The sequence below is a fragment of the Trachurus trachurus genome (assembly GCF_905171665.1).
Source record: "Trachurus trachurus genome assembly, chromosome: 23".
NCBI classification, from domain to species: Eukaryota; Metazoa; Chordata; class Actinopteri; order Carangiformes; family Carangidae; genus Trachurus; species Trachurus trachurus.
The window spans coordinates 2,822,501-2,835,205 of record NC_139912.1 but is presented as its reverse complement, the minus strand read 5'-3'; the positions used below and the strand labels follow the sequence as shown (position 1 = coordinate 2,835,205).

The window sequence follows — 12,705 nt, the reverse complement described above, 5'->3', positions numbered from 1 at the left end:
ACCTGGCAACCACTGTGTCAGTGCTGAAAATCCGTCCGGGCAACAACAACCTTATCTTATATATTTTTTAATCGATTAAAATACTATGACGTGAACGAAAAACGCATTATTAACTATTAATTGATTGATTATGATTATTAATTATAATTTTTTAACCCCCAGCTACATTTTATTGGTAAAACACCGCATGATTTTCGGTTCCGCTCCCTGTTCGGTCGGACCTTTATCGACGACGGACAGAAGATCCAAGCTGCAAAAATCCAAACCACACATTTTGGACACAATAATCATCTAAAACATGGGAGAACAACCAGTGAGAGTGTGAGTTTCACTTTATTAACATTTTAAATATCGGTTTTAATTGAAGTTTTATCCTGTTGAACGTCTTTGTGGTTGAAGCTGTGAATGTTTTAGTGTCAAAGATGTTGTCAAACACTGTTTTGTTTTCCCGGTTTTCGCGATCAAAACGTCGTTTAACATTAACGTACTGAAATAAATAATCAAAATGCTCCGGTTCAAATAAACTCTAGATAAAACGACTTGTGGTTATTTTTCTGTAATGATTAGGTTGACTGATCGATTTGGCAGTATTTACCAGCTATCATATCTCTGGTTTGAGCTCTTGATCTTTAAAGACTAATCAATAAATCAGATTAATTAGATTGTCTCTGATGTTATTGATTTACATTTCATGTCAGTTTTCTTTTACTTTAGAAACTTTGGATTCTTTATAATAATAATATAATGATAAACTTATCAAACAAGAGTACAAAGTGCTCAACAGAGAAAATGAGGATAACTAAAAAACAGAGAAAATCAGCAGCTCAGGTGAAATCAATGCTCAACGAAAGCAAATTTGTCTGTAGAGGGACCTTAAAGTAGATTTTTAATGTTTGTGATGCTCTGATGATGTAACAGGTGGTTGATTAAAGTGTGTGTTTATGTTCACAGTTTAGCGTGTGGAGACGTTGAAGGCAGGTTGACCGCTCTCTTCAATCGAGTGCAGACGGTTCAGAAGAAAACTGGACAGTTTGATGTGAGAACGACTCAATCTGACGCATTTAATGTGTATTTACAGACTTCAGATGCTGATATGTAACACAGGGATCCACTTTCACCTTCTTTTCTTCCTCGGATGTTTGAATTTTCTTAGTTTCCCCTCATTGATTTGAATATTTTTATTTTATAAAACAAAAAAATAAATCAATTAAAGTAAATAATTGATACTTGCAGTTCTACACTGCAAAAACTCAAAATCTTACCAAGAATATTTGTCTTATTTCTAGTTAAAATGTAATTTCTAGTCAAAACAAACCTAATTATACAAAAAATAAGACTCGGCACATTAAAAAGCAGCTTGTTTTCAGACACTTTTTTACTTTTTTCAAGCATATTTTCACTTGAAATAAGTAGAAAAATCTGATAGTGGAGCAAGTTTTTCTTTCTTATTACAAGCACAAAAAACTGCTTTCACTGACAGATTTTTCTACTTATTTCAATTGAAAATTTGTTTGAAACAAGTGAAAATGATTTAAAAACAAGTTAAGTTTTAGGTGATGAGTCTTATTTTAAGTGGAAAGGGATTCGTTCTGATGAAAATTGAGACATTTTGACAAGAAATAAGAGTTTTTACAGTGTATACACAACAGTTGCCTCAGTAAATTGCATGCTCACCTGAATGCATCATTGATAATATTCTAATAATAGTTAATTGACATGTGTAAAGTTCAGTGTTGGTGTGTGTTGTGTTTTCCTGCAGCTGTTGTTGTGTGTCGGAGAGTTTTTCGGGACGACACCGGAGGCGGCGGCCGAGTGGCAGCAGTACAAGACCGGAGCCAAGAAAGGTGTGAACATCTGGATGGACCATAGCTCAACATCTGGCTGCTGCTGATGATACTGTCGTTGTTGTTCTGTCTTTAAAGTTTTGTCACTTCTTCTTTTGTCCCTCGTCAGCTCCCATCCACACCTACATCCTGGGAGCGGCGAGCCAGGACACGGTGAAGAGCTTCCCCGGCGCCGACGGCGACGAACTCGCCGAAAACATCACGTACCTCGGTAAAAAAAACCAGCACACAGCTTCAGCCTCTGTTGTTAAAGGGACAGTTCAACATTTAGGTTCATCTCCTTTAATTATCGGTGCATGTTGTTTTGAGATCGGCGGGGCAGAGCCATGAGCTGCTCATCTAACTTAATGGAGGCGCACGGTAGGCTACTTCTGCTTTTCCCTCATCAAACTCATCAAATACACAATCCAACAACTCCACAACGCTCTGGTGGACAAGTTGTGACCTGCACATTCACCACACTATGAGATAATCATGTAACATTACGACACATGAAGCAAATACTCAGAACTACGGTGACCCTTTAATTTACAGGCTGCTAAATACATGATAATGTCAAGAAACAGCCAGTAAATAACAATTAAATTGCGTCATAATGTCTAGAAATTGCCTAGAAATAACGGTCAATTTCATAGTAATGTAGAGAAATACAGCCAAGAAGTAAGTAAATTTAATTTATATAGCACTTTTCAAGTGGGTTAAATCACAGGTATCTTCATTAAATTACTACATCTTTACAATAAGGATAAAATGCGATATAATACAAAGATCACAACAAAAGCCTCCGTAGCGTAGCTCTGAGTAGCTTGGGCTCTGCTCCGCCGTTCTAAAAATAGCTTGCACCGACAATTAAAGGTAATGATGAACCTACTGCTATGACTATAGGGATTACACTGCAAAAACTCAAAATCTTTTCAAGAATATTTGTCTTATTTCTAGTCAAAATGTCTCATTTCTAGTCAAAACTAATCTCTTTCCACTTAAAATAAGACTCATCGCCTAAAAATTAACTTGTTTTTAGATCATTTTCACTTGTTTCAAACTAATTTTCACTTGAAATAAGTAGAAAAATCTGCCAGTGAAAGCAGTTTTTTGTGCTTGTAATAAGAAAGAAAAACTTGCTCCACTATCAGATTCTTTTACTTATTTCAAGTGAAAATCTGCTTAAAAGAAGTTTTAAAAAAGTGTCTAAAAACAAGCTACTTTTTATGTGATGAGTCTTATTTTAAGTAGAATGAGATTTGTTTTGACTAGAAATGACATTTTGACTAGAAATAAGACAAATATTCTTGGTAAGATTTTGAGTTTTTGCAGTGTATGGTGAGAGGAGGATCTGACTAAATGTTGAACTGTCCCTTTTTTGCCCCCTTCAGGTCGGCGTGGTGTGTTCACGGGCGTGTCGGGGCTCCAGATCGCTTACGTCAGCGGTCGCGAGGCGTCTCAGGAGCCGGCGCCGGCTCACTGCTTCACCGCCAAAGACCTGTCGGCGCTCGTCACGCCGCTGACCGGCAGCTCCAAGTTCAGAGGCGTCGACATCCTGCTGACGTCGCAGTGGCCCCGAGGCGTGTGGCACTACGCAAACACACCGGTAACAACGCCGGGTTCGAGTCCCCGGAGTAAAAAAACAGAGCAGAGTTGTTGAGTTGTTGAGTTGTGAGTCATCGTTTTTCTCTCTCGTCTCGTTGCAGGAAGTCAACACCAAGTTCTGTGGCAGCGGCTCCGTCGCCAACCTCGCCGACAAACTGAAGCCGCGCTACCACTTCGCAGCACTAGAGGGCGCTCACTATGAGAGGCTGCCGTACAGGTGGGACGTCACTTCCTGTCTTTATATTATTAAAAGGGATAGTTCAACATGTTGGCAAATTGTCATAGCAGTAGGTTCGTTACCTTTAGTTGTCGGTGCAAGCTGTTTTTAGAACGGCGGAGCAGAGCCGTGAGCTGCTCAGAGCTACGCTACGGAGGCTCATTATGGGATTTCTTGGTTTCCTTCTTCATCAAACTAATCAAATACACAACCCAACAACTCCACAACGCTCTGGTGGACAAGTTGTGAGCTGCACATTCACCACGCTATGAGATAATAACACAACGTTACCACACAGAGTTGTTTTAGAGGGAAATTCATGCAAAACCGCTGATGCACGTTGCCTTCAGGGACAGTTTTTCATCAAGCAGTCTCTGTATTTCCCTCTAAAACAACTCTGTGTGGTAACGTTGTGTTATTATCTCATAGCCTGGTGAATGTGCAGGTCACAACTTGTCCACCAGAGCGTTGTGGAGTTGTTGGATTGTGTATTTGATGAGTTTGATGAGGGAAACCAAGAAATCCCATAATGAGCCTCTGTAGCGTAGCTCTGAGCAGCTCACGGCTCTGCTCCGCCGTTCTAAAAATAGCTTGCACCGACAATTAAAGGTAACGAACCTACTGCTATGACTATAGGGATTATGGCAATGGGCCAATTTGACTAAATGTTGAACTATCCCTTTAATAATGTTTGGAACCAGCAGACAGAGCTGAACATGTGTTTTTGTCTCCGTCTTTTAGAAACCACGTCATCCTCCAGGAAAACGCTCAACACGTCAGTCGCTTCATCGCCCTGGCAACCGTCAACAACCCGGCGAAGAAGAAGGTCAGAACCGAGATTTATTAGGGTTAGAGAATTAGTTAAAAACAGCAGGAAGTCTTTTTTTTATTTAAATATACATATGTTTTTATTATTATCATTTAATTTATTTTTATTTTATATAATATACACACACACAAAGAAACCAAAATACCAAAAACAAATAAAACATATACATCTATTTACACAATTTAATTAAAAACAGGCGTTATCTTTTCAATTAATCATACAGAGGTTTTTATTGATTTGTAAATGTCTAATGTTTTTATAGTTTTTCCATCTTTCAGACCATGAAGTGTTTGAATGTAGCGGCAGATTTCTATTTTAAATTCCTTTGATGACCATTCACATGTAAATGTAGTTTTATATTTCCCGTATAAAATCAACAATAAAAATGTTCTTTGCCCTTCAAACCTTTTCTCATCATAAAGGAGAATTATATATTTTCTTTTTTTTCTAAATTTAAGTTGTATACCAATTAAAGTTTCAAAGAAATGTCCAACTTCTACCCAGAACTAGTTAACAAAACAAAACAAAACAAAACAAAACAAAACAAAACAAAACAAAACAAAACAAAACAAAACAGGAAAAAATAACGCCGCTCAGCAACATTTAACTCTGATACTTTTGAGTTTTATCTTTTAAACTCAGAGCACGATGATCTAATTAATAATAACATGAATTATTATTAATTAAATTTATTACAGTATCTGTACGCCTTCAACATCATCCCCATGAAGACCATGGAGCCGGCGGAGCTGGTGAAGCAGCCGCAGGACGTCACGGAAAACCCGTACAGACGCTCCGGCAAAGACAAGACGGACGCCGCCAAGACGCCGGGCTTCGGCAGCACAGAAGAAGAAGAGGTGCGGAGCGTGTTTGTGTCGAGGAGTGAAAGGATTTTGGACGCAGTTGTCCTTTAATTTCACAGATTTAAAGGGATATGCCAACATTTTTTTTTTTCGTGTCTTGCCTTGCTCCCGAGTCCATGACCAGCAGATAGACACCATCCTTTTGACTGTGTGTGCAGTAACAAGGGAGATAGAGCCGTATCGCCCGTAATTAGCTTAGCTCAAACGCTGGAAGTGTATGGGTAGTGTTAGCCTGCCTCCACCTAAAGTCATCAGAGAAACTCTTCAGCAACTCTAAACGGAAACCGGCGGGCCGATCTTCGTCTCAGAGCTGACAAAACTCTCCGGTAAGGCATCTTGAGCGGTCAAATGCCGCTAACAGGACGAGATCGGTCAAAACGGAGGGTTCAAGCAAAGACGCTTTATTTTGGTTCAAGCTAGCTACATCGAGGGTAGGTTAGCTTCCTGTTTCAAAGTAAAAGCACAAATTCTCTCGTCATGGTTTTCTGCATGTAAAGGGCAACGGGTGTTTTATTCTGTGAAAGTAACCGGAAGTGCGTTGGTCACAACGGCTAGCTTGAGTAGCGGCAAATTCGTCCCAACAAAATTGTAACCAGCTGGTATTTAGACAAATTAACGACACACTGCTGATCTAAACGGCTACTTTCTCTCCTAAACATGTTTGAAATGATAAAATGATAAAGTGATATATTTACAGAGTTTAGAGCTAAAATGAAATCAGCTTCTGACTGCTGATTTCAGCTCGGGTAGGAGGCAGGCTAACACTACCCATACACTTCCAGTGTTTGAGCTAAGCTAATTACGGGCGATACGGCTCTATCTCCCTTGTTACTGCACACACAGTCGAAAGGATGGTGTCTATCTGCTGGTCATGGACTCGGGAGTGAGGCAAGACGCGAGAAAAAAAAAAAAAAATGTTGGCGTATCCCTTTAAAAACTGCACCGGAGCTCCAGACTCTGTGACCAGGTGTTTTATTTTGAAATCTGACCCTGTTCTCCTCCGGTACTTCCTGTCCAGGCGCCTCCGGGTCAGTTCTTCTTCGACCTGAAGCAGAGCGGCGGCGGCGGCGGGTTTCGGGGCCGTGGCCGGAAGAGAGACGGAGACGGACGAGGACGAGACCAACAGCTGGACGGCGACGGACGACCGAAACAACCACGCAGACACCGTGAGTCACACACACACACACACACACACAGAGAAAACACACACACGGACACAAAACACACTGAAGTTTGACTGATTCAGTTTATTTTAATGACACTGATGCTAAAAACAGAGATAAGAGATAAAATAAGATAAATTAAAGTCTTTATTGATCCCTTCATGTGGGGATTTTCAAAATAAAAGCAGCTCAAACGAACAAGATAGTAGTACACAGACACAGACAGAACAAACAGATACTGAAAGAAATAAAAAGTAAAAAATCTTTATCTATGAATAGAATAGTGTTGATTGTTTTATTGTAACTAACTTAGTATATGGTATATATTTATTTATGAGGATAGTTTATATACAGTATATATAAAGGATATGTATGTAGTTTTTGTAATTATATATTTATATAGATATTTATGAAGTGTATATATGGTATATATTTATATAGGTGTATTATGAAGTTATAAAGATATCCGTGTAGTTACAAACTGAAAAAAAGTTAAAAAGAGGTGGGAAATTAAAAAAGTTTTGTACTTCTTCTCACTCCTTTTTCGAACAATGTACGGTGTTTTGTTATGTATTGGCTCTATTTTTTTTTCTTTTGTATGTACAAATAGTTCCTTTTTTTTATATATACATGTTCGAAAATAAAAATTCATTAATTCATTCATTCATTATTTAGAGACACAACACACACATATTGTACAGGTGCATCTCAGTAAATTAGACAATCATGGAAAAGTTTTTGTAATTGGTAAAAAATATTCAATTTTTCTGAGCTATTGAATTTTAGTTCTTTGTTAAATGTGAAGCCTTAATCATTAGAATTAAAAGAAATTCAATAAATAAAGACATGAAATGTTTAATTCTATATAATGTGTTAGTTTCACTTTTTGAATTATATTAGTGACATAAATAAACATTTCCATGATATTCTAATGTATTGAAACGCACCTGTAAACAAGACTGTGTGAAATATGAATCGTACATGAAGATGAGACATAATTTGATCAGATTGATCAGTATTTAAAGTGACAGAGCTACATTATATTCGTATATTTATTATTATGTGACTGTTTGCTGTGTGTGGTGGAGCAGCTCAGCCGTCCGGTCCCTGCTGGTTCTGCCTGGCCAGTCCTCAGGTGGAGAAACACCTGGTCATCAGCATAGGATCACACGTGAGTGATAATAATAACCCATAATCAATAATCAATACACACCCAGGTCTAAGCAGCTCTAACCTCCCCCCTCCTCCTGTCCTCTGTGTTTTTTTTCTTCTTCACAATTTCTTTATTGATTTTCCATTTTAACAACAATATAACACACAAAAACAGAAACAGAAACCCTTCTAACCCTCCCTCCTCCCACCCACAATAAGATCTACCGTAAATAAAGTTTTGATAATAATATCAAAAATGTGCATTACGTATTTTTAAGGTCATCAAGGTGGTGGCAACAGATCTAGTCCAGTTCTAGGTTGCACATTCAGGTTATTCATGTAGGTTAGGAAAGTCCTCAACTTTTCCTCTTGCCATGTAAGTCAGTTTTTCTAGTGCCAAATTAGATGGCAGGTCTGTAATCCTATTGGCCCGAGGTCCCTGGATCTCCTTCCATTTTAAGGCAATCACACGTGTAGCTTGCTTTTTTTACAGTCACTGGGAAATTCTCAGGATATACAGTATGACGTGCAACAAACATATCTTAGCTTCAGCTGGAACAACCTTTTCTGTGAGTTTAGAAATAAAAGTCGAGAACCTCTTTCCAGAATATCTGCAGCTTTTTACAGCTCCACATAACAATGTAGTAGGATACCAACTTCTTCCATGCGTTTGGTGCAGTAGTCAGGAATATTGGGATCAAAGTGGTGCAATTTAACAGGTGTGATATAAGTTCTAAGCAACCATTTATACTGTAGGAGTTTGCATCTTGTGCCTCATGCCTCCTCCCAGTCCTCTATACTGATGTCTGACTGAAGATCTTGCTCCTCCTCAGTGCTACCTGGCCCTGGCTAAAGGCGGTCTGAGCCGCCACCACGTGCTCATCCTGCCCATCGGCCACTACCAGTCGGTGGTGGACCTGGGCTCCGAGGTGGTGGAGGAGATGGAGAAGTACAAGGCGGCTCTGAAGAGCTTCTACCGCAGCAAAGGACAGAGATGTGTCCTGTTTGAGAGGAACTACAGGAGCCAACACCTGCAGCTACAGGTGCAGCACACACTCACACATCTAAAACCACACGCAACCTATACACAACCAATATGCAACCGATACACAACCAATACGCAGCAGGACCTGGTTCTTTCTGTGTGGTGATTGAAGTTGTTTTTACAGAAGCGTTTTGCATTAATGGAGTCATTTCTTCTTTTTTTCTTTTCAGTTTTTAACTTACTGAGATTTCAAATTGTAACGTTGAACCGCCGCGGTCGAGCCTCCACTTGATTCATTGATTTAATTTGGATCCCCATCAGCTGCTGCAGTTACAGTACATCAACTATTCTGCTCCAAACATGTAACAATAAATAAGAAGAATCCACAATCGGAGCTTAAACAGAAACAAAAAAGATTTACAAACAGGAAACCTATGAGCAATAATTAAAATGCTCCACTTCCAAACATACAGTCAAACTTTCCCTGACGTAATTTTTTTGCTTAACTACAGTAAGAGCAGGAAAGGCCGGATTTCAAAATAAAGGTGCTACATCAGACTGCTACTCTGAGGTGGAGTTCATATCAATCTGAATTTACAGGAAACGCAGTGAAAATAAGAAAAATTTGTGTAGTTGGGCTTTTACTTTGAAAATCTACATCACCTTGGAAGGTCGCCTTTATTTTGAAACAGACAGTTCTCATTAAACATTAAACGTTAAAACCCAAACTCACCTTCAGGTCTGAGGTGTTGAAGCCCGTCAGCCAGACATGACGGTGCGTTCAGGTACTGAAATGTGAATCTGTACTCGGAGGATCACTTACTCGAAAAATAGAGTCAAGCATTGTTGTTGTGCTACATGTAGATATAATACTACAGTGAGAGTGCGTAAGGACTGATTTCAAAATAAAGGTGACCTTTCAAAATGGATTCAATAGCATTGTTTGCAAGGTGATGCAGGTTTTCAAAGTAAAAGCCCAACTACACTATTTTTTTACACGTAGCACAACAATGCTTGACTGTATTTTTCGAAGTGGAGCATAAATATATCATGGAACTAATAGATCTAATAGATCCGTGATGAAGTGGAGACTTGACCGCAGCAGTTAAACGTTGTCTGCAGGTGGGAGATTCTCGCAGGATTTTGAAATCTTGTTAAGTCAGAAAGAAAATTACGAAAAACAAAGCTTTTTTAAAATGTTTTTATTTCAAGTGAATGCAATACGCTTCCGTAATTTTGTTTATAAAAAATGTGTAAAAACAAATGTGGCAACGTTTGATTTTACGTGAATCGATACTGAGGAGGATTCAGTCGGTTACAATAAAAGTTTCGGTTCTCATCCCGATCAAACACACACACAAACAAAACAACAACAAGGTACAACAAGATGATGATGATGATGATGATGATGATGATGATGAAGACTCTGGTCTCTGCAGGTGGTCCCGGTGCCGTTGGACCGCTGCGCCACCGACGACATCAAGGAGGCGTTCATGGTCCAGGCTCAGGAGCAGCAGATGGAGCTGATGGAGATCCCTGAACACACCGCGCTCAAACAGGTGAATACACACACACACACACACACGGGCAACAACACAGTAAATATAAGGACTACATGAGGTGTGTGTGTGTGTGTGTGTGTGTGTGTGTGTGTGCAGATTGCCCCTCCTGGGACACCGTACTTCTACGTGGAGCTGGACTCTGGAGAGAAACTCTACTACCGCATCCAGAAACACTTCCCTCTGCAGTTTGGACGGTGAGAGCTGATCAATCACTGATCAATCATCATTTATTAGATTAATTAGATAATTATATATAATTAAAGTGGTGAATAATGAGAGTTGGATATGAATTTATATAAACGTGTCAGACACTTAAAGGTAAATAGGGTAAAAATGTAAACTAACAGATTTCACCATGAAACTTCCCAAGTTTATCACTCACATTAAGACAAATAGTTTTTGTATTACAAGTTTTGTCAAATTTTATGTTTAAATATGTAAATGAGTCAATATCTAATTAAATGGATGTAGGTATTATCTAATTTGTGAATTAATTCAAACAAGGGGTAGACAATATAAGTTTGCTTCTTTCTGCCCGCTTTCTTTCAAGAGTTACAATATTGTCACTGTTTATTTTATTTTTTGTTTTTATGCTTGATAAATGAATGAAATAAATAAATAAACTAAAAAAACGAAACTAAAACTAAATATGTGCTAATTTGCATATATTTCCAGAACAGAAATCTGAACAATGGATAAAGCTACTTTCAAAATTCTTGTTTTATTTTGTTGACACATTAGAGTCAGAAGTTTTTACAGAGGAGGATTTTGGATATCTCTTTTTATCGTCAACAGCAACAAAAAAAGCTAATTTCTCCATGTTTTTAGGAATAAAATGTTGTATAAATGAGGCTGTGAATCAACAATCCCCTCTGTAAAAACCTTCAGAATATAGAAAGGGATCAAAGTGGAAGGTTTGGTGTCTGGAAGTGCTGCTGAAGTGGAGATTTGAGGAAAAGCTCATTTTGAGAAAACGGCTTTTAAAGGGATAGTTCAACGTTTTGACAAATTGGCCCAGACAGAGTTGTTTTAGAGGTAAATTCATGTAAAACCTCTGATGTGCGTTGCCTTCAGGGACAGTTTTTCATCAACAGTCTCTGTATTTCCCTCTAAAACAACTCTGTCTGGTAACGTTGTGTTATTATCTCATAGTGTGGTGAATGTGCAGGTCACAACTTGTCCACCAGAGCGTTGTGGAGTTGTTGGATTGTGTATTTGATGAGTTTGATGAGGGAAACCAAGAAATCCCTTAATGAGCCTCCGTAGCGTAGCTCTGAGCAGCTCACAGCTCTGCTCCGCCGTTCTAAAAACAGCTTGCACCGACAATTAAAGGTAACGGACCTACTGCTATGACTATAGGGATTATGGCAACGGGCCAATTTGCCAAAATGTTGAACTATCTCTTGATTTGTACTGTAAAGTTCCTGAATTGTTTAATCAATCGTACTTTTATGATTTGTTCATATTCATGTGTGTGTGTCTGTGTGTTGTCGTTGTGAACACTCAGCGAGGTTCTGGCGAGCGAGGCGGTCCTGAACATCCCGACCCGAGCCGACTGGAAGGAGTGTAAACAGACCAGAGAGGAGGAGGAGCAGAGCAGCAAAGAGCTGAGGGACGAGTTCCAGCCGTACGACTTCGCCTTGGAGGAAGACTGACACACACACACACACACACTAATACACACTGACACACACCGACACACACACAGAGCTGGATTGTTGTGGTTCAAGTCGTTACCTGTTTTTCTTCCTCATTTCCGTTCGGTGACGGAGAAACTGAGACGTTTCCGAGTGAAAATATTTGGGATTTTTCAGGTTTTTCTGTTCAAAGTGAAGCTGAAATTAAAACAGAAACAGGAATCGAACCCAGAACCTCACAGTTCGGTTTAAATGTTGTGTTTTTTTCTAACAAAAAGTGAGTTTTCATTGATTGATGTCATTTCTTCCTGACGGAGGAAGGTGCTGGATGAACTCCTTCACAATAAAAGTCCAACATACACAGCAGCAACTCTACAACAGCAGTTTCTACACAAAAAGAAAGTAAAGATTTCTATCGTTTCTACTGAGAGTTTTTTGTTTTTGTTTTAATTTCAAATGTGGAAAAAGAACGATTTTTTAAATGTTTTTTCTTGTATTTTGTAAATGAACTGAAAATAAACTCTTATTTTGGAATCCTGGTCTCATTATAATGGTCATACATCTATCCCATGGTGGCTGGTTCCTATGACAACTGTCCAAAACTATAATAACGATGCACAAAGTCTGAGTTAAAGTTTCCTTAAAATTAATTGATTCACTTTTTATTCTATTTCTTCACAAATTCTCTGCAAAATTAAGTTCGTCAGAGGTTAAAAAAACATAATAGAATGAAAAATATACATGAAATTAAAATGAATAAATCCAAAATACAAAGATTTATATATGAAGAATGAAACTAAATCAATAAACCATAATGATGGTAATAAATCTCTGACACAAAGACTCAGTTTGACACAAACGAGCGT

The 12,705-nt window shown here is 38.6% G+C and overlaps 1 protein-coding gene across 1 annotated transcript; it reads left to right on the top strand.

Annotated features, from left to right (window-relative positions):
* The first annotated feature begins 191 nt into the window (after nt 1–191).
* cwf19l1 (CWF19 like cell cycle control factor 1) lies at nt 192–12,230 on the top strand. The gene is made up of 14 exons (XM_083999213.1): nt 192–321; nt 952–1,036; nt 1,760–1,844; nt 1,954–2,055; nt 3,218–3,432; nt 3,533–3,648; nt 4,390–4,474; nt 5,176–5,334; nt 6,359–6,506; nt 7,595–7,674; nt 8,489–8,698; nt 10,080–10,199; nt 10,299–10,396; nt 11,710–12,230. The coding sequence occupies exons 1-14, from the start codon at nt 299–301 to the stop codon at nt 11,855–11,857; spliced, it is 1,674 nt and encodes a 557-aa protein (XP_083855339.1). The 5' UTR covers nt 192–298; the 3' UTR covers nt 11,858–12,230.
* The last annotated feature ends 475 nt before the right edge of the window (nt 12,231–12,705 follow it).

Bases quoted from the DNA above. Each gene is read 5' to 3' on its own strand.
- cwf19l1 (XM_083999213.1), top strand. From the start codon at position 299: ATGGGAGAACAACCAGTGAGAGT. The intron at 7,675-8,488 runs GTGAGTGATAAT...GCTCCTCCTCAG, and splicing joins TCATCAGCATAGGATCACAC to TGCTACCTGGCCCTGGCTAA. The intron at 8,699-10,079 runs GTGCAGCACACA...TGGTCTCTGCAG, and splicing joins GCCAACACCTGCAGCTACAG to GTGGTCCCGGTGCCGTTGGA.